Below are 21975 nucleotides of genomic sequence, written 5' to 3'. Positions count from 1 at the left end.
ATCAAAAAAAGTAAGGCATTGTCAAGCAATTTCATACTTTAAACAACAAAGATATAGGGTGATCATCTCAAATTAAACGATAGAGATCAATTTTGCGGCATAACAATCATACCTTTATATATGGATAAGAGAGACAGAGAGAGAGAAGGTAGCAAATAAAAAAAAGTAGGGCGTTGTCAAGTAGTTCATAAAAAGATATAGGATGATCATCTCAAATTAAATGATGGAGATCAATTTTGCTGCATAACAATCATACCTTTATATATGGAAATATTTGTAATTTTCTAGTAGGTAATCTAGCTAGTAAGCACTTTTTAAAAAAATATATATATATTCAAGCACTATTTGATTACATAGCCATACAATTAGATAGAATGTTAAAGTTGTACTTTAACACATAAGGAGGTAGGTGTGTTTCTCACACAAAAGTTTATCAAATTAATATTTGAATATTAATATAAAAAAAGCTAGCAATATTATGAAAAGTTGCAAAAAAAAATACTAAGCTAATGTTCACTCCATAAATTTGATAATGAGAAGTTATTTGCATAGCACCTAATGAAGTTGAGATGACATTGGCATTTGGATACATAGGGCCTCCGGAGGTTGCTACTTTGTAGAGAGGGCAATGTGGAGAGAGAAAAGTGAAGGAAAGACGAAAGCCAATAAAAGAGTTGCAATATAAGGCCTACTTCACAAGGGATAGTAGTGTATCACTTGATTTTACTTCCAATAAATATATTTGTACATAGCTCTTCAGGCTGGATGAAATATTGATTTATATTTGCTCTATCGAATTCAAAAAAGTGGTTTTGTACCATTCCATTCAAAATCATGTTGAAAATTTGAAGTTCCTTGAACACTAAACTTCCTACCTATTTTTCTTATTTTCAATTTTATAAGATATTTTTGACAAGTAAAATAGGTTACTCAATATAAGCCCATTTCTTTGTTTGGTTGAATTTCTCACAAAAGTATAATTTTGAGCTTGAACCATCATATAAAATTGTAATCTCTTTCAAAGTTTAAAAAATAGTCTTTTGTAGCATTAAGAAATGTAGTTACTTTATTAAAGTGTAATCTACATTGACTTAAACATTATTTAAAAATGTATCGATATAGCATTAACAATATTAATAGTTTAATATATTATTAGACATTATGAAACAATATATAACTATACATTTTTTTAAATAAGGAATTTAACTATAGAGAATCTATAATATGAAATTTATGTTATTGTAATAATAAAAATTTAATACATAAATCACAATAAAAAACATGATTAAAGCATATCATGTATAATGATTTTTATATAAAATTACTCTATTTATATATTATGTGTCACTTTAATTATAGGAAACATACAAAAATTATACACTATATATTAGGAATCCCTCATATATATATATATATATATATATATATATATATATATATATATATATATGTATGTATGTATGTATGTATGTAACTTAAGTTTATTATAATGTTAAATATTTATGTATGTATTACACACATCAATGTAATTATAAATACATAGCAATTTACCTCATGTATTTTTAAATTACATCCTAGCTTACCATATTCACCTAAATATTATGTATTTTAATATATTTATGTATAAAAATATATTTATCAAATATATTTGAGAGAGAGAGAGAGAGAGAGAGAGAGAGAGAGAGTCGGAGAGTTTATTATTTTATTTCCTTGTATGCCAAACTCCTTAAATAACAAAGCACATCTAGAAAACCAAACTCCTTATTTGTAAAACTCCTTAAGATTGTCAATTTTAATGCCTGGTATACCAAACTCATTGGATGAGGAAGAAGATGCTCTACACACTCACATAGACACACATGCACACACACACAGTGACTCAGAGAGAAAGAGAGGCGAAGCTTGATGCTAGAAAGTACTCAATGAAAATGATAATGATAAAAAAAAATGAGTGGAATACAAGAGTACTAATAGAAACCCTAGCCCTAGGGCTAATGTGGCAGGGCTAATCTGGCTAACACACAAGAGTGTGCTAGCCACACTGGGAAAAAACCCCTGCCCCAACATAGGGTAAAAAGTGCCTGTGTGTAGGGTTGTTCACACTAGGGACTTTTAGGCTAACTAGGCTAACAAACCCCCTAGAGTGAATGGTGTGAACGTGTACAGGGTGTAGCAGACTACCCTGGAAAGAGTTTTGGTAAACCCATCTGTTATATGGGCCTATGTAGGCAGATAGGTCAAGGCAATCTCTCCTGCATATAGCCTGTCCTGACAAAACGATAATGCACCTCAATGTGCTATGTCCATGCAAATAGATATGCGCTCTGATTGTGATTGAAAAAATGGCGGTAGAAGACATCTATCCAATACCAAGATCCACCGATAGACAGTAGAGCCATACACATTCCACGATAGTTATGAATGTTGTGTTGTACTCAAGTTCACAACTTGAAGTGGCTACTATTAGAAACAATTACCACTGTTGGACACCTTAGTGTTAGAACATCATGCCTAATAGCTGTCAGTGTAGGTGACCAAGCATAAAGAAAACACATTTCTACTTCACTGCTTCCCATTGCCGAAGATGGGGCAATGCTGAAATATGCTCAACTGTGATATTACATCCTAAATTTCAAGACAGGTACTGCATATGTAATAAGGCATCTAACGATTCGCTGATAAGGGGTAGCATCAAAAGCTTCATTAGAGGTAGCAGGATGCCCCCCTTGAGTGCTATAAACTAGATACTTAAATTGGCCTTCAATAGCAAATCGTTAAGGCCAATTTCTGTTAAATCTACTAAATGTCAGCAGGAGCAGAAAGTTGAATGCATGATTGTAACCCAATGATTTTATTCCAATGCATCAAGACGAGAAGGCGGCTCCTCATGTAATGTAGAAGCGAGGTAAAATCAATAAAATAAGATGCATGACTAGAGGCAACATGTGTTCGACTATTGTCAGCACGTGTTCGACTATTGTCAAAAAGCAAGAGATCACAATGGCTGCATCCTCTTCAAGTAATGCATCACCCATGGCATTAGAGCAATATGGGAAAGTTGTGCTACTGAATTTGACTAAATGGCAGCGACAACATCCAAAACAGGCTCACCTAAGTCAACAAGAAATAGATAATGTGAACAACAACAAGAGATAAATTGTCAAGGTCCACTAAATACAAAGCCTTTATCAATGGACAAGCCAATGTCAAGGTGGAATCAGCAATGGAAATGGGCTAATAGAACAAATCTGACAAGTGGGGCTAGCAAGGCATACATCCAACCAAACCATGAGAGTATAAGGCAACCTCTCAGCATGGCAATGTAAAAAGTATGTGTAATCCCACACAAATTAATGTAAAGAAACCCTAAATTATGCATAGTGACAAGGCAACCAAGCTAAATAATGTGACAATTTGACTCCATTAGCATCCATGTCAATGAGCTGCAAAGGTGAGGCGACTCAAACAAGGAGCTAGTTAAGCATAACTAATACATCTACCAAAGTAAAAGATCATTGCGTACAAGCACAACTGAGAGGTCAAGTGCATAAGTTACCACAGACATCACCATCAGCAATACACATCATGTGTCCCCCCTCAAATGTAAAAGCCATAGAGACAATTCTATTGACAAAACTGCTATAAAGCATAATCAGCTAAGGCCCATTTGGGCTCATTTTTGGGCCCTCTAAGGGATTTTTTGCCATCTTTGCCTTGAAAATGGGGGCCGCGGTGAACATTTCTTACCTTATGTTAAAACCCCATCATATGACATATCATAGAAAGATCATGAAAAGTAGATCTTATAATTTTAAACTCCAAAACATTTGGAGTTGCTAAGCTCAAGATATACCATTTTCCTCAAAATTAAGTTTAAAGGCTACCGTTAACAGTCCACATCATCACTTTTGAGCCTACTTTTTGTACATCTTCCATGGGTCATGTCCAAACCCCATCATGATATATATCAATGGAAAGATCTTGAAGAGTAGATTCTATATATTCAACCTCCAAAAAAATTAGAGTTGATTTACAAAAAATTTACCATGGCCCCATTTTTTATGATGTGGCATTCCTTAGAGGGCCCAAAAATGAGCCCAAATTTCCCCTAATGATAGATCATCACCAAGATCAATGTTGGGCGTAGCACACTGACAATCTTGATTCAGAATACGGATCATCTCCAAGATTAATGTCAAGCATAGTAGCATCATGCAATTCTACATCAAATGATAGATCATCACCAAGATCAATGTTGGGCGTAGCACACTGACAATCTTGATTCAGAATACGGATCATCTCCAAGATTAATGTCAGGCATAGTAGCATCATGCAATTCTACATCAAATGAACCAGCAATTGACAATCCTGAATGTGACAAGTATTCTCCCTTTGAATCGGTCCACAATGCCAGGAGCTTATGTGGGGAGCTACATAGGTGGCAACACCTGAATCATAAGCTGACGCTATAACCATATAAGAGAGGTGAATTCAGGGTGACCGAGATGAGCGAGGCATAACCAAATCAACATTTGCAGGTCGGAATCTTGGGATTATTATTTCATCTTGTTGGATGCTTGAAGTTTATGCTATTTTAGGTGGCATCCATATTTATAGGCAACAGACATTTATTTAGACATATGAAAGTTCTCTTATGGACCTTTGATTTTATTACAAAGGTTATAAATATTTGTTTGGTTAAAGGAATACTCCAATTTTGAGTAGATAGGCATGCATGTAAAGTAAAGCAAGCTATTTTTACATGCATGTAAAGTAAAGCTATTTTGATCCGACAACAAGTTATTTCAAGTAATATGATTTAAAAATACACCAAGAGGAAATTCAACAATATCCTTGATCTTCAACGCATACTCATTGATAGACATCTTCTTCTTCTTCTCCGCTGTATGTAGCTCCTATTTTAACTGCAACTTCCTTGCCTTTGTGTTTGCCTGGAACATCTTCACCAAGTTTTTCCATGCCATTTATTGGAGTGTCGACGTCCTGTATATGCCCTATCATAGTGTTTGTTACATTGACTGACATGACTTTCCTTGTATCCTGGTTCTTTAGTCTATCAAGCAAGGAAAAATTGTGAATAAGATCTTGAAGGTATAGTCTATAGCATTGCATTAGTTATATAGGTGGTATTCTTGCTAGTAGGTAAGAGGGAGAAGCCATAAAAGATAGCTAGCAACATTCTAGAAACTTCATGAGATATTACATGTGAACTTCATTGTCAACAAGGACACACTCAGAATGACCGTAGAGTAAATGAATTATAGGTGGTATTCTCGCTAAGCAAGAGGGAGAAGCCATAAAAGATAGTTAGAAACACTCTAGAAACTTCATGAGATACTACATGTGAGTTCATTGTCAAGGACATGCTCAGAATGACCGTGGAAAGTTCATTTTAGTCTTGGACAATATATATATGCTCCCAAATATTAAAGAAAGACTAAACAAAAACTCAAACTTGCAAACGATCATGGTAGTTTGATGTCTCAGGCGTATATCCTCTAGACCAGGAAGAAGATATATATCCTCTAAACTTCGCAGCCATGGATTCTCCATGGCATCGATTCCCTCCACCGTTCATTTGTGAGTCTCAAAGAAATTTTTGCTTTGTTCTGCACAGGCAGACCCGCCCCTCGCCCTTCCGTGGCATCTCGCCCTGCACCGAAGCCTGTGAACCATGCTCCAGGTAAAGTTTCCTGTATTTAAAATGCGCCTGGGCTTCACATTGCTGGTATTTTGTGTAATGTTGCATGGATAGATTAAACATAGAGAGTAAAGCAAGGGTTAATGGCTATGCCGGGGTTCAGTTTTCCTCCGGAAGGAATGCAAATGGTCTTTTGCTTTTCTGAGAGTGATGCTTTCTAGGGGTAATCATCTGAAATTGCCGAACATTTTACAGTACATGTTACATTATGCGTGTCACTGGATCTTTGCATTGCCGCATGGCCATTGAATGTCCCCAAGCCAAGCCAGTGCTCCATACATGCCTCTGTAGATGCAGTGTACCAAGAGGCAGATGTATGGTATTGTGTAGTGCTATGGTTATGGTGGCATGAATGATTGTTGTGTTTCTAGATGTTATGAAGAAGTGCTTGCATGGAAAGGAAGCAGGTGTAGACTGAAAATGTGTTTTTTTTTTTGCCTGTGGGATGTTCGTTCTCTGTTGGGGGTCTCACCACACTGTCGTTTCATGATGCAGCTAACACCACTCAAGCCCCCCCTCCAGCTCCCGTGCAACCAAGCAGCGGTGGATCCATCTTAGGAGGCATCGGAGGTGTCATTGCAGAAGGTTCGCTTGTGGTTCTATTTCTTGATCTTGTTTTAGCATCTTAAAAGAAAAGCTGTGGTGTATTCAAGACTGCTAAAGACATTGATTAAGTGGATTCCTGTATGGGAAAACTTTGTTAACCTGCCATTTAAGGAGGTTTTTGAGTCTCCTTTGCCAATTTTTTGTTACTGAATTTGTGGTTGTTTGAATCCCCATGTGGAAACCCAAAGGAAAAAGTCATAGATGGCTGATTTTTGTCTCCTTCTCACTACACAAGCAGTAGCCTCCCTTCCTTCTGTTCGTTGTTGAGCTCCTTGTTTGCCATATGGACATTCATGAACTTACAGGCAGGACATATCGGTGCTGGTATTTCTATACCCTCATGCCTTTCTGTGCTGGGAGTTAGCAGAGATTTTATGTTCAGCATTGCATATAGCCTATATTATAGGGTGTGGTAGTTGTGTGTTTTGAGGTTATGCTTCTCTATTGTGTGCTTGATTTGTGACTGTGGAAGATTGAACTATTGTCCCAGAGGTAACATGGAAGTCTTTTAATCTTAAACAACTCGGTCCAGAGCTTTATACCTCTGTGGTGTAGATATCATGTGGTCTGGACATCAATAGCATCTGGATGCTGGCAGATGTCTGGTCATTGTATATGCATGTTATGCTGAAGCTGTACCTTTTTGTATTTAATTTACATGGAATGTTTGTGTCAGCTTTATGATTATAGATTTGATATGGTCATTTTCTCTCCATTTTATTCTCTTCTTACGAGTCTTTCAATGGACTTGTCACGAATGGCTTCTCTTCATAGAGCAGTAGATGCTGTTATGGGACCTCGGGTTGTTCAGCATGAGCATACGTCTGTGAGTGCTTCAGCTGCTGCACCTATGGCGAGTGTTTTCCCAGATTCCTGCACTATGCAGGCAAAAGCTTTTCAAGATGTAAGTATGCTGGTAGCAAAGAGTTTCATTGGTCCCTGATGTCTCTTTCAACCTGAAAACTTGTTCACAAATTTCTGAGTTGCAAATTTATACATGTTGTTCCTTGTCAGTGCATTACAACTAATGGAAATGACATTGGCAAGTGTCAATTCTATCTGGACATGCTTAACGAATGCAAGAAAGGTCCAACAAGTGAGTTTCCGTAAAGATGTTTGTAAGTGTTATAATTTTAAGTGCTATGACATTGTATTAATGTAGTCCCATTTTTTGATTTCGCAGTTGGAATGTAAATCAGAAGTTTGGAACACTTGTAATATAAGTCGTGAGGGTCTGCAGTACCTACGCAGTCTGGACTATTAACATGTTGACAAGTTGAGTTCTGATTGCTATACAAAAGATCAAGTGAACAATCCTGCCAAGTTTTGGGCGAGTAAAGCAGATTTAAAAAAAATTTCTAAGAACAAGTGATGCAGATTTTCAAAAATTTTGAAGGATTATTCTCGTCTTTCAATCAAGTTAGACCATTAGACTATTCTTATTTTACAATTTAGACCATTAGACTATTCTTATCTTTGTAGTTTCAGAAGTTGCAAAGTAAGATGATGGAATAACTTCAAAGGGTGTGAGATGCCGTGATGTTCTTAATCTTTTCATTGGAATCTTTACGGTACTGGATGATCTGAAGATATGTTCTTAAATCTTTTCATTTGAATCTTTACGGTATTGGATGATCTGAAGAGGCTTAAAATCTGCACTGGATGATTTGAAGAGAAGCTTTGTGATGCTGTGTGCTCTTATCTATTCATTTGAATCTTTATGGTACTGGATGATCTGAAGAGAAGTGCAGAAGTTTTGGGGTATTCAGGTATTCAGGTGAGTACAGGATGATCTGAAAGTGCAGCAGAAGGGTTGGGGTATTCAGGTGAGGACAGGATGATCTGAAAGTGCAGAAGAGGTTTTGGGGTATTCGAGTGATTATAAATTTGTGTTTAAAAGCATGGAATAGCCTACACCAACCCATAAGATTCAAACCTATAGACTGGTCACAGGACAGATGGACATTTTATCCAACACCCATAATATATGCAGGGAGACAGATGTTTGCATATGCTCACGTTTTTGTATTGAGAGAAAAGAATCGCAACCTGCTGAAAACCTGCATAGGGCAAACAACTTAGAATGCAGAAAATGAAAGTCAAAAATTAAGAAGGCCTTTTTGTCCAACTAGGCCTGTAAAATTGGAGTATTCAAATGGATTTTGAATGTCCATAACTAATTAGGCTAGCAGGAATTTATTTGAGTAAAGTGCCTGGTCCAGCTGAAGTTTTCCTGCTATGATTCCTATGGGCGTGATTGTATGAGTCACATAGGCTATCGGTGCCATCATCAATCTTGTCCAGCCAGTCTACTAGCATGCCTTGAGATAATGCTGCAAAGGCAGCTTGTGTACCCTGCAAAATCATAACAAACATGTATCTGTATGAACCAAACCATGCTAACAGCACGCCCTAGATATATATGTTTAAACCCAAAATTTACATGTAGGAAGCCATATCATAACCAAACATATACTTGTATGAACCAACTTATGCCAATAGCATGCCCTAGATATATACATGTGTGGACGTATACCTGTATGAACCAAACCCTGCGAATAGCATGCCCTAGATACATACATGCATAAACCCAAACTTAAGTGTAGGAGGCCAACATATATTTGTGAGGAAATATGGGGCCTTATGATGTCCTGGGGTCAGGCCTATTGAGTTTACCTGTGAGAATCCGATAAAGTGCAAGCGTGTTCGTAGTTCCGTATGCACGCTTCACCATGGCCACAAGGCTTTGTTTTGCTATGTACCTTAGCGACCATGGAGAAGATGTTAATCAAAATGCTTCTTTGAGTCTTTATCAGGGAGTAGCCCTATTACTCTGGGAGTTTCATTTGAACACTGAATAATTCCTGTGTCCGTGGGGCGTTTTGATGCTTTAGACTAACAGCTTAGCTTATTTCTATTGCTCTGGAGTAATTCTTGTGTTTTTGGGGCGTCTTCATGCTTTAGAATAACAGCTTAGCTTAATTATATGATCGTGATTCATAATTTGCTAAAATTGTTGACCTAAATATTTGAATACACGGAACATTATCCAGCTAAACAAATTTGCAGCTCTCTATAATTACATTAATTAAGCAGGTTAAAATAGTTTTCATGTTCATTGTAGGAACGCATATCATCAAAGAGTAATACCAAAGCATATATGCATGCGATTGAAAATCTTGTCATGTCATGGTCATCTGATCTATTTATAGAAAATCCCCTCGAAGTCATTATTTTATCAATAAATCTAGTTGCAAATAATAAAAGCCATGGAGGAAGAGACTAAATTTAGCCTTCTTGATGAAGCGCAGTGCAACTAGCTTAATGAGGTAATTGGAGAATGAGGTACCTTAAAAGACTTACACGCTGATGCCCCTATTGGTTGTAAGTTGTGAACACGAAGGAAATGCCTACATCTACACACAATTTTTTCTCTGTAAGGCAGCTTGAGTAAACCCATCCATCAGTTAAGTCTTTTTATTGCAAAAGCCACATGTCATTGCTCAAGAAGCGCAGTACAACCAGTAGCATAACTTTTATCATACTACGTTATGTTTCCTTGGCCATAGTGAAGGTAGAAATTTCTTTGCCTAGATAGAGGTAAAGAGCAGAGAAGAAGCTCAAGCAAGGACTCGATCCTATCTCAGCAAGCAAACCATCAAACTATGGAAAGATCCATCAAAACACTAGCAAGAGAGTGGGAGAGCTCGTAAGTATTTCATTGCAAGAGGAATAAACGTTTATTGACTAATGTCAAAACTCTACACAACTTTCAAACTAGTTTTTAATAACTTAACAAGTCCAGCAAGACTAGTTCTAGTTTGAAGGAAATATGTAGAAGTTATGTGACTTCCTTATTTGACATAAGCTCAAGGTGAGGTTGATTCATAGAAGCCAGTGCTATCTTATTGGAATGGGATTTTCTTACATGTATGGGATTTTCTTACATGCAAGTAAGATGGCGAAGCACCTTACATTAGGAAAGATTGGCGAAACCATGTTAACCAAGTGGCTAATATAACCTCCTTCCTAATGGTGTTGATTGTGTCCTCATTGCGATACCAAGCTTGGGTGGTGAAGATGTGCATGTTTTCAGAGAGGTGGATGGTTGTGTTGGATATCAATGCTCCACCCTCACATTGAGTTTAAGAAAGATGGAGTGGATAAAGAGGCCGCTTTGGGCCATATCGAATATAGATTTGTTAGTTGAGTTAGGAAACACATGTCGAGGTTGAATGTGGTGGTGTAGAGTGGGCGTACAAATGTTTGTTGTGAGGCCTCATCTCCGAGATTATGAGTTGTTTGGGCCCATACAAAAAAGAGGGCCCATGACCTTGATTTTGCAAATTCTTGCACCAAGACTTGCTTTATTTGATTGGAAATGATTGATAGTGGACCAAAATTGTTTGGGGTAGTAATGTATGATTCTAAGATCTCATGGAGGAACTAGAGAGGTCTAGTTGGTGGTAAAAATTTGGGCCTTCATTGAGGTCGAAGACAAAGCTTTCTTTACTTGTCCTTCTCGAGGATGATAATGAGATGGAAGAAGTGATTTGTAGCAACTATGAAAGGCCGGGGACCTTTGTTTAGTAGATAGCATTGAGATTTTTCATGATGAGTGGTGTGGGTCCGTCAATGTAAAGAAAGTTATAGATAAGCTCTTTCGCAAAGAACTTGCATCAAGCCCACCTTTTCATCGGCATCATGAAGCTTGGGGATGCCTTTTCGCGTGGCCATGTACTCTCTACACTTGAAGATTGTGTTCATCTAGGAGATAGGGCTTGTGCCACTTGGTTGTACTCCTAGATGACCTGCAATTGTGTAGAGTCCCTTGGATCAGGTACTATGAAAGTGTGCCCAGGGTGATTGATCTTTCACTATGAAAGCAAGTTGTCCATTAATTTATTCGTCGGACAGACTCTGGTCATATCAAAGGGTGTGCCAAGGATATCTTGGATGTTGCCTAGGAAGATGAGGTCTATTGGACAAGTGATTTCTTACTCATGGATGGTCAAGGATACCCCTTGGGTCCTTACCATCTTCTTCACTAGCCTCTTCCTCTGTGGTTGGTGATGGTTCTTCATTGAGGTCGGGTCCCTCATGGAGGATTGTTTCGATGAGTAGGGGCTCATGGATATGATTGACAAGGTCATTAAGGTGAGGGAAGAAGCTTAAGAACGATTTTTAGAAGCGGGGAGGGGGTGAAATGTGGAGGTAACCCTATGGATGATGTTGCATGAGGATTGGTGGGAGTGTTTTGGGTGGGATATTGGTTTGGAAAGGGTGAAGCATGGCGTTGGGTTGCTCATTGTGAGTAGTTTTAGGTCTTGATCTGTGGGATCAAAATATCAGAAGAATATGCTTTGTCGCCCTTTATATCTTCCTCTCTTGAAGGCTTGTCCCCAACCTGCTTGCCTTCAGAGGAGTACTCAAGGTCATCGTATTCATCTACTACAGGTTTGTGGCTTCTGAAAAAGGCATAGGCCTCACATGCCTCTTTAATGGTGGAGAGGTCTTATGGGTAGGCCACATGAATGGTTTGAATGGTACAATCTCCGATTGTGAGGGCTTGCTCGAGGTATGTAGACTTTGATATAGTCGGAGGATGCCCTAGGGTTGTATTGGTCATTGCATGTGGCACAACTAGTAGTAGGTTAACTTCACTCCTTGACGAATGAGGGTCTTCATGGCTATCAAGGCAGAGTGAATCGGATCTTTGTAAATATAGTAGTTGAGGTCGGGAGGGTGCCATAAGTTTGAGAACGTGGTCTTCCTCGATAAAGTGTAGGGTTGACGAACAAGTGGCACCATGTGGCGAGGTTGGACATGATTGGGTGGGATACGATTGAGTAAAGGACTGTGCCATCCAAGAAGGAAATGGATTGGTTGTAGAAGAGGGTGGAAAATGCCAGTTCTTGTTGCTTGCGAAGTGTTGATGCAGGTAAGGATATGGTGTAGAATGTGGGGGTTGAGATTCTCAGATAAAAAGATGTTAGATTAGAGAGCAGGTAGATGGAAAGGGTCCGGTTGATGAGGGTGAGAGTATCCATGAGGGAGGACTGACAATCTATTTGTAAGGTGTCAAAGTCCATCTCCCAAGAAAGAAGAATTCTAGCTTCTTTTGGTTACGCCCTTCTAAGGGGGTAACATCCGAGGTAATGGATTCCATTTGATGAATTTTTGTGCACCTTGTTGATGAGGTTTTATTTGTGTTGGAGGAGCTATTGGTTAGCCTTTTCTCTAGCCATTCACTTGGCCATGGCCTAGTTATACCCATTGCAAAATTTAGGGAGGGCCTTTGTTGCCTCTCCTGTGTGCCATAAGGGGAGCTTCACATTCTTTTGCAAATTGATTAGTAGCACGAATAGCTTGGGCTCCTTCTGCTTTAGCTTTCTTGATCTCTTCCAAGAGTTGTTCCTTGTAGGCTTCATGTGCCATGGTTGCCTTCATGTGCCATGGTTGCCTTCATTCTTGGTTGTTTCCAATTCTTTGTAATTTGTAGCTAGAGGGCATCCATGTCTTGTTTGTGAGATTTGGTGAGCTCTTCTTGTGTGGCCTCAGTAGCTACGAGTTCGTTCTCAAGCTTGTGGACTTCTCTTTTTGTTTTTCTGAGCTTGGCTTCTAACTTGGCAACATTCTCATTTTCCTCATGAAGAAGTTCTTGAGAATGGTTGAACTTCTAGCACTCCTCTTGGATGAACTCATCCGATGGTAGCATATCCATCAACGTAGTGTCTTGGATGATGGCTCCTTGAACCTTGCAAAGCATTTTTGGTTGGTAACATTAATCTTCTTTAATCATGACCTTAATTCATAACAAATGGATCAAGAAGAACCATAAACCGTTGTTCGGGTTCCCGATGGATTGGGGATGTGGCTCCTTTGGCCATGTTTCAAGATCTTGATATTCCTTGTGCAAGAATTGGGTTCTTAATCTTGGCAAGTGCACATGTGGTTTATACAAAGTGCAAAGTGGGGAAGAGGGTTGGACATATCATAAAAATAATGGAAGTAATGGGAGGTTATGTCGGAAAGGAGACCACATTGCAAAGAAGTGGAAAGAGTGGTGCAGGCAGTTTGTGATATTGGAATGAACATTGTATACTATGTGTGCTTGGAGTGGTTTGTGTAAATTCAGAAATCTAAGGTTATGCGTGGTCTTTTTGGCGAGGTATATGTGTAGTTCAAGTTTTTTGAGTGAGCAAAATAAAAGAGGTAAGAAAATTACAACCTAAACATGTTTGTCGAAGGAGGGTTGAAGTCGATGTATGCTTGCTGAAGGGGGTTGTCTCGGTGGTTAGCTTGATGTGCTTGTCCTTCCTTTGATACTTGTTACTAAGCACTTAATGGGGGTTGGTCATTTCTTGTGCCGAGAGGGTGGTTGCTCGCCGATGGTAGGTTGCTTGCATTGAAAGGAAATTGTTTGTGGATGGTAGATTGCTTGCATTGGAAGAAAGTAAGATTGTGGGTGGTGGTGTTGCTTGTCAGAGATTCGACCTTGACATTGACTGTGTTTTCATGTCATGTTCCCCTGGGTGGTGCTTTCGATCGTGCTCTCCCCCTTTTGCTTCTTCTACCTTTCTTTCTCTCAATTCTTGTGTTTATCCTCCCCATTTTTTCTTCTCTCTTGGTTCTTCTTTTTCTACTTTCTTCTTTTACTTCCTTGTCTTGCTTCTCTTTCTTTGTGTTTCCCTAGGTGATGCTTGCGATTGTGCTCTCCCCCTTTGGTTCTTCTACCTTTTTTTTTTTCTCTTGGTTCTTGTGTTTATCCCCCACATCTCTTCTTCTCTCTCAATTCTTTTTCTACTTTCATTTACTTCCTTGGCCTACTTCTATCCTTCTTCTCTATTTTTGTCTTTGCTTCTTTCTTTATTTATCTCTCATCCTACTTCTATCCTCCTCCTCTCTCTTCTTCCCATCTTCGCTTCTTTCTTTGTCTCTTAATTCTTCTTTTTCTACTCTTTTACTTCCTTGTCCTGCTTTGCTACTGTTCTAGTTCTCTTTTTTAATCTTCATGTTCTCTTTCCCCCTTTTTCCTTTCTTCTCTTCTTCCCTTCTTTGCTTTTTCTTTGTTTCTCTTTCTTCTCCTTCTCCCCCCCCCCTCTCTCCCTTCCTTTCTTCCCTTATTCTCTTCTTTCTTTCTCTCCTTTTGCCATCCCTCTTCCTCTTTGCTCTTTTCTTTGACAGCTTCTTGCTTTCCCATTGGCATCATCCTCTTCACCACAACTTCCTCCACTTCATTGTATTGACGTTTCACGTTGCCTCTCACCTCTTTGCAATGTTTGTGTTGCCATTGCTGCCCGTGCATCACCTTGCTCCCCCCCCCCCCCTTATTGACTACTATCAACTACTAATGCGCACCAATGCTAACACTGGCACCACTTGGGCCACAACCTAGCACCCTTTTACACTACATAGTTAGTTGCTTAATTTCCTACGTGCTCCCGTTGTGTTGGTGGCCTACTCGCCCATTGTTGCATATCGCTCATTAATTGGACGCCTTCTTAACTATTTCCTCCTTTGCCACCTATTGTGTGCACCCCATGGCCCTTCCACAACTTAGCGTGCCACTTAATTCCACTATGTCATCAACTTGCACACCTCTCCACTCCTAGTCCATGACTCTTCCAATTGCCCCTTTTATGATGTCCAGCTTAAACACCTAGAAAATCTTCAACTCTTCACCCTCTCACATTCTAGCTCACTTGCTAAACTTGGACTACAAAGATAAAGTGAATGAAATTATATATCTCTACATAATAAAAATCATATAATATGTTTGATTCATTTAATGGATTAATTAAACACTTCAGTCACCATGTGTCGTAATCTCATCTCATATGTTCGTGTTACATCTATGTCAAGCATGGGTGGCAAGTATCACATACTATGTCTAAATCATGTTTCAAAGCATTTCCTCATAGCCATACATGCAAATAAACATCTTGACCTTGGAGTTTCAAGTGGATGCATAAAAAATTATTGGCATTGAGAATGTGTGCACATGTGAATTACTAAAACTTTAAGAACCTTTTGATTACCCAAGTGGCAAAAAACTATTACAAGAGTCGCATTGCCAGCATCTGCATGGCCACGAAGCATTCCATGAGAGAACAGAAACTTACGTACATCTAGGTGAGGCATGAATCATTACACAAAAAAAGCATAGAATTTCCTTTGCATTCAAGTTAACTCTTTCAAGTGTATAAGAGCCAATGTTTAACACCACCCAAAAGCTCTCCATGAAAACTTCTCTACAATGAACTGGTCTTTACAAACGAGTTTCCCATCGATCTTCAGAACCATATTTCAAACACATGCACATGGATTTCGCTAAGGTAATGTTGGTAAATCGCTTTGTTACATTGCGGCACAAATATTAAACCAATTAAAGGTCTTATACTATGATCAGTGGATAGAAAGAAAGATGGTGACTTGGCATGTAAGCTCACATGAGCAGGGTGTCCGTGAGGAAATGTACCTTGAAGCTACCCACCTTGAGACAACGAGGCCCCAATGACCATACATCATATGCAACATCATCATCACAACATTAACATATCCTTCATAAACTCATCAATCATTTGAGATGATCTTAGGACAATTAAATTTAGGCCTTGGCACCCCTTCACATCTTGTGCCAAGGCTATTCAAGAACGTCCGTCATTAAAGAAATCATCCCTCTTGGCTATTTTGTCAGTAAAGAAATCATCCCTCTTGCAAATGAACGCATGTTACTTCGCTCTCCTTTCGATGCGCAACAAGAGAGAGGAGAGTCACGAAAGACCAACCGATGGGTATCAGAGTCCCCCTTCATAGCCATGGCTATCTTTCTTCTAGATCCTTTTCTACTGCTACAGCACTGAAAAAAACTATATGTTGAATTTCTTTATTTATTAAATAGTCTTCATTTGAGACCCTAGTTATGGACCCCCTTACAAGGCCCAAATTCAAGCAAATTTATGATGAGGGTAAATATTCTACAATAATACATGGGAGGGCTTGGTAGAGGGGTCACCTGCTTTAGGGTTCGATTAAAACTGACTTTCAAAACTCAAAGCAGAGTGAGTGCCTTGCTAAAATAATAGAAAAAGCTAGAATATTTACTAACATGAAGCACAAGACCAACTGCAAGAGGTGCTGCTTTTATCATCCGCATGCATGATTCTGCACTTACCAGAAGATGACAAATTGTGGCCAGCCAACCATTTGGTGATGCATGCCATGAAAGCAGATGCAGCGAGGATGCACAACTAGCCAGAAGACCACTGGAGTGGTAGCCTATCCAGATGGAGATGATGAGGTGCAGTGCAGTTCCCATCCATGCCCTGTGTTTAGGAGGACCACACCTCGGAACAAAGCAACAAGGTAAGCCCTATGTAAGATCGTTTGGCACCACATAAATGACTTAATACTCTAGAAACTTCATATTGACTCACTTCATTAAGAACTAAGCAGCAAACGGCAACAAAAACAGGGAAGAGACTTATCCATGGAGCTGACGTTTCATCAACCAGACCGTAGAGGCCAGCATATATGGACTGTAACTGTTATCCAATGCTTCAAAAGTGGGTGAAGTTCTAAGATGCCAAAGCCAAAGGTCCACCCATGTTGGAGTAGAGGGATGACCATGCAGCCAGGGAACTGCAGTCTCAACATCCCCTTTTTTAGTGTTTTCTTTCTGTAAACTGTCTTAGATCATAGATGAATCATGATGTTAAAATAGCATGTATGTGTACTGACTATTTGACACTATATATTATTTTGTAGCAGTAGCTTGCTACTTTGCAGGTACTTTTCTCAAGGACTCCAATAACGATCCCTTGCATATGGGCTTCTGCAAAAAAAAACACCCTCTTATCCATCAATATTTCTAAACATAAAATTATCAGTTCTATGACTCCAGGAGGGCAAATAAATACCCATTTGCATATGAAGATCTCAGTTGTCCACGCATAAATGGTGGTGACCTGCTGGTGGGTGCTCTTGCTAGATGTGGGCTAAGATAGCGAGAGGGGGGGCTGGTGGTGCGATAGCGAAGAGACGGTGGGGTAATGCTACGACGATAGTGAGGAGAGCGACTCCTTCGTGGCAAAGGACTATACCTGTCAAATGAACAGCAGAGGACTACATGAGAGTACCCTGGTTCCAGAAGGGCATTCCAAGTGCAGTTTAAACCCCCTCTTTTTGATAAACCATGAGATTGTAGCTCGAACTCTTGTACATACCTATGCCCATAGCTGGGGCTGCGCCGATACCTAGGAAGTGGACTACGGCTCCGGCTGCGCCCTCTGATTCCAGAACCGAGGCCACTAGCACCTATGCGCAGGCGGCATTCTCTTGCAAAATGTCCAGGCTCTCCACACTCGTAGCATTTTGTGTCATCTCTACCTCGCCCACGGTAACCACTGCCACCACCACCTGAACTTCGTGACATCTCCACACGCCATCCATTCTTTCCTGAAAGCAAAATATTGCTTGCTTCCTTATTCCAATTAGAAAACAATTTTGAAGGAATGAAAAGAGGCCTATGTAACTGCAACATGCAAAATAAAGATGATTACGCAGTAATACATTGAATGCACTCTGTCAGGTTTCTCTTTCTTATAAATATTTGTGAGCAAAACATTGCAGCAATGAATGAGAAAATAAATATATTCAATCAAAATCTTCTCTGCATGGCACCCATGTACCCATGTACAACGATAAAGATCATGTACCCATGTACAACAATAAAGATTAAAAGTTCCTGGGGACACAGGTCGACATGTCCTGTGACACGATAAAACTGTTGAAAGTTCCTATGAATTCTCAAGTAGTAAAGACATAAATCTCTTAGATTTCATTGAGCTTGAATGCTCCCATATTTTGTTTTAAATGTAGAGTCAGTTAAACCAAAGGAATGTTTAAGTTATTTGCCGAAAACAAACTGCAATCTTAACTGCATGAGATTCTACTCACAAAGTTCAAATCATCAACTCCATCTATACATAGGATAGACTAAGTGCTATGCATCCCCACTCACCAGTGCATAGTAAACTACATCCCCATTCACCAAGTTCATGCGTAAGGATATGTCCACTTTAGTAGACAAAACTTCACAAATAAACCACTATTGTATGCTTGTCAAGAGATGAAGGGAAGATTCAGCCATGATGAAGGCTAGCATTACAAAGCGTGCGTGCACGTGTGCGTGTGCGCGTGCGTGCACACGCACACACAAGGAAACTGGTTGGGCAAATGCACTTCTTTAGACAGAGCTGGCCACACTATGCACTACGGATAGACTTCAAAAGTAATCTGCATGTCTGCTAGTATGGCAGAAAGATATACCAATGGAAACTTCAGATTATTTCCCAAACTTGACAAAAATCAAAAGTAGAGTTAGTGCCATACCTGAAACATACCAATGTCCCACTCTCATAAGGACAACTATTTGAGAATCGACTCTCTTAAAAAGAGTGAGTTGAAGAAAAAATAAGCTCTTTATCCTTAAAAAATGTAACATGCGGAAGAACTGCCTGTATTAAGAACTGTGCAAAATGCAAAGATTAACAGAGAAAAGAGAGAGAGATGTTGCTAACACTGTTTTCTGTATAAATGTATCAAGATGTACATAAATCCTAGCCAATCATGTGTCAAGCTATGCTGGTCTTTTTCCAGCCCAATTGTGGGCCCCTAGTGGATCACTCCTGCCTGCAGCACCCTGGAGTTCTGTACCTGCAGCACCCAGCCACTTCGGATCGGCGTTTCTTCCGTAGTGTACCGATTTGTGTTTACCTGCAGCGCTCACACCTTCATCATCGAGACAGCAGCCCTTCTCTGCTCTCACACTACCTCGGGATCACGGCCCTCTCCGCCCTCATTCACCAACATCGGGACAGCAGCCCTCTCTGCTCCTTTACCTTGACATTGGGATGGCAGCCCTCTCTGCTCATTACTTTGGGATAGAAGCCTACCATCTGCTTGGGATCGTGGCCCTCTCCGCCCTCAGCACCAGCACGAGCACAAGTCCCAAGGAGGTGCACAAATCCATCTGAAGAATGCACAAGGTAGCAGATGGAGTGGTCGGTAACATGCAAAGCTAGAGGAAAGCATTCCCTGAGCATATGTACTTAGAACCAGTACATCATTAAGCTCTCATATAAGTTCCAAAGGCCTAGCAACAGGCATGATCAGTTCCAGTAGGTGACCCACCGCTATGTTAAGAGAAAGGGATAGCAAGCATGGTGACAGCAGTGGAACATATGCTTAGTTCTTTAGCAAGACTTCGAAGTGGAGATCAAAATTGGAAGTGTTCAAACAAAAATATCAAAGTCAAAGAGTCAAAGGAGAAGGTCAAAGTCAAAGTTAGAAGTCCAAGGAGGAAGGATGCCGATGTCCAACCCGTCATCAAGTTTAACAAGAGGGGATGTCACGTGCACGCCTGTGCCATGGCTAATCCTCAACATGAACAGTAGAATCCCTAATTAAATCAACATCTTGTTCTTAATCAAGCTTAGGGCTGTGGATCAATACAACAACACTCAAGGCTTCCATTCAACAAAAGCCTTGGAACCAAGCATGATGCTGACACTCTGTTACCTAAACACGCCATCCGTGTCCCTGGTAAGGAGTCATTCCCACTCCCAAAGATAACGACTACGGCAAGTCATGCACTCCTGGCAATCTACTGGGATGGTCCCCCTTTAGAGAACTCACTCTGCACTAGCCCTCCCCCCCCCCAACAAACAAACAAAAAAAAGAAGAGAAGATGAAGGTAATGGACCTGACTAAACTTAGCCCTAAGCATCAAAAAATGCTGGCTGATCTACAGCACTTTGATACCAGATAACAAAGGATGATCAAACCTTAGTCAATTCTGGTTGAGTTGGTCAAAGCTTGGTCTACTCTGATCAGAACCCTTCATAACTCCGGAAAACATACAATTCCAAATCTCATTAAAAAACACCGATAAAACCCTAGTCAATGCGGTCAAAAGTGCCAATCAAACCCGACTCAAAGCTGGTAGCTGAGCAGACTGTGTAACTTTCGATGAGAGAGCGAGGACTGTCGACAGCAGGACACAAAACCCAGCGAAGAGGAATTGTTCTTCCCTTTTCTTGCTTACCTAGTATCTACAAATAATTCTTAAGTTGCCCCCGGGATGCATTGCAAACGCTCCATTCATCATTTTTAAAATCATAATAATCACTCTGGCTGACAGCATCTATAATCTCACAATTCCACTCATGTCAACTTGGAGTATAGTGATCAACACCACATTCCGATAGCCCAGCCTAGCATTGAAAGCTAAAAATCTCATAAAATTATTAAAACAAACGCTCAATAGTGTGGTACCATTCAGTGATTGAATTGCATCAATGGCATCCCGTCTATCATCGAACTCTACAAAAGCATAGCCAGGTGGCTTTCGAGCTACCCAAACACTGCAAGAGGCACCCAAAACATGAAACCTCAGTCGAAATGTTCAAAGCTTGCATGACATAAAACCCTAATGCCCATAAACATAAACCCTGTTTTTGCAAGCATGATAGAACCCCCCTGGTGTCCACAGCAACCAGAGAATTAAATTAGAAACCTAATGTCCATAAACATAAACCCTATTTTTGCAAGCATGATATAACCCCCCTGGTGTCCACAGCAACCAGAAAGTTAAACTAGAAACCTAATGTTCAAAGCATGCATGACACAAAACCCTAATGTAGAGAAAGCATGAAACCCTAATTTTCAGAGACCGCCCAACCCTGATATTCAAAAACCAGGAAACCTTTCAGAGACCACCAAACCCTGATATTCAGAGTCTAATGATCGGGAATTACGCTCGAGAGTCGAAGCATGCATGACACAGAATCTAAAGCTCAAACCCTAGTTTTCAAAGAACAAAAACTGTAATGTTGAAGGACCTTAACCCTAGTGATCAGAAACCAGAGAAAAGAAAAGGGCAACTACCTTCGAAGGACGCCAAAGATTCGAAATTCGTCTTCGAGTTCTCTTTCAGAAGTCCGGGGTTCCAAATTGCCCACATACACTCGTGACATGATGATGCCTGCAGGCTCTCTACAAATTGGACACCTCCATTTAGTAAACAGTGCCCCCTCCCTTTTAAAGCAAAAAAGCTTTTTCACAACAAAAGTTAAGGAGCACAAAATTCCAAGTGGCACCTTCTCATTGGCTGTAAAACTGCAATGTGTGTGTGTGTGTTTTTTTTTCCTTTTTCCCCTTTTTTTTTCTCTTTTGCTACAAGTTTTTGTTTTTGTATTGCGAGAATTCTTTTTCTTTAGAAACGGAAGTTGACAGACCGCATGCCTAATTGCAAAAGGAGGGGGCGAGCAGTTTAGCCTACAAGTTTTGCATTGCATCATGACAGTGTACTTAATCCCACCCACCTGAGCACTAGTGCTCAAAGACTAACATAGCTTTTCGATGTCCATAATTTGGAGGTTGTAATTTCCATCCATAGACCCTTTGGCTCTTCAACCTTAGAGACCTCCAATTGAAAATCTAAAAGTTACCAAAATGTTCACAATAAAAAAGGTGAAAATGTCGATATTTTTTATGGATTTAGAATTGAATGGAAAACAAAGCATTGCTTTTCACACTTTTCCCATGGTGTCTGTAGATTGGGCCGTTCTACTCTAATAAGT

At 39.8% G+C, this 21975-nt stretch overlaps 1 protein-coding gene and 1 long non-coding RNA gene across 3 annotated transcripts; one reads left to right on the top strand and one right to left on the bottom strand.

The window, feature by feature from the left end:
* The first annotated feature begins 5477 nt into the window (after nucleotides 1-5477).
* LOC147618815 (uncharacterized) lies at nucleotides 5478-7877 on the top strand. Of its 2 annotated transcripts, none has more exons than XR_015261973.1 (5): nucleotides 5478-5704; nucleotides 6218-6307; nucleotides 7103-7232; nucleotides 7343-7415; nucleotides 7512-7877. It is a non-coding gene; the product is annotated as an uncharacterized LOC147618815 (long non-coding RNA). The 2 variants fall into 2 exon arrangements; XR_015261972.1 differs by having other exon boundaries at nucleotides 5491-5704; nucleotides 7343-7424.
* Nucleotides 7878-16191: 8314 nt separating this feature from the next.
* LOC147618814 (serine/arginine-rich splicing factor RSZ21A-like) lies at nucleotides 16192-21439 on the bottom strand. Its single transcript, XM_086773885.1, has 5 exons — nucleotides 21281-21439; nucleotides 20669-20757; nucleotides 17557-17788; nucleotides 17251-17433; nucleotides 16192-17165 (listed from the first exon to the last, which is right to left on the bottom strand). The coding sequence occupies exons 1-5, from the start codon at nucleotides 21367-21369 to the stop codon at nucleotides 17129-17131; spliced, it is 630 nt and encodes a 209-aa protein (XP_086630011.1). The 5' UTR covers nucleotides 21370-21439; the 3' UTR covers nucleotides 16192-17128.
* Between the last annotated feature and the right edge of the window lie 536 nt (nucleotides 21440-21975).

Source organism: Cibotium barometz, chromosome 34 (genome assembly GCF_041138505.1).
Source record: "Cibotium barometz isolate CiBa-2024 chromosome 34, ASM4113850v1, whole genome shotgun sequence".
Classification (NCBI taxonomy): domain Eukaryota; kingdom Viridiplantae; phylum Streptophyta; class Polypodiopsida; order Cyatheales; family Cibotiaceae; genus Cibotium; species Cibotium barometz.
This window is presented reverse-complemented; position numbering and strand designations above follow the sequence as displayed.

Excerpts from the sequence above, each read along its gene's own strand:
- LOC147618814 (XM_086773885.1), bottom strand. The coding sequence starts at position 21,369 with ATGTCACGAGTGTATGTGGGCAATTTGGAACCCCGGACTTCTGAAAGA. Across the intron at positions 20,758-21,280 it reads ATCTTTGGCGTCCTTCGAAG|TGTTTGGGTAGCTCGAAAGC; the intron begins GTAGTTGCCCTT and ends TGCCTCTTGCAG. Across the intron at positions 17,166-17,250 it reads AGATCTTCATATGCAAATGG|AAGCCCATATGCAAGGGATC; the intron begins GTATTTATTTGC and ends TTTTTTTTGCAG.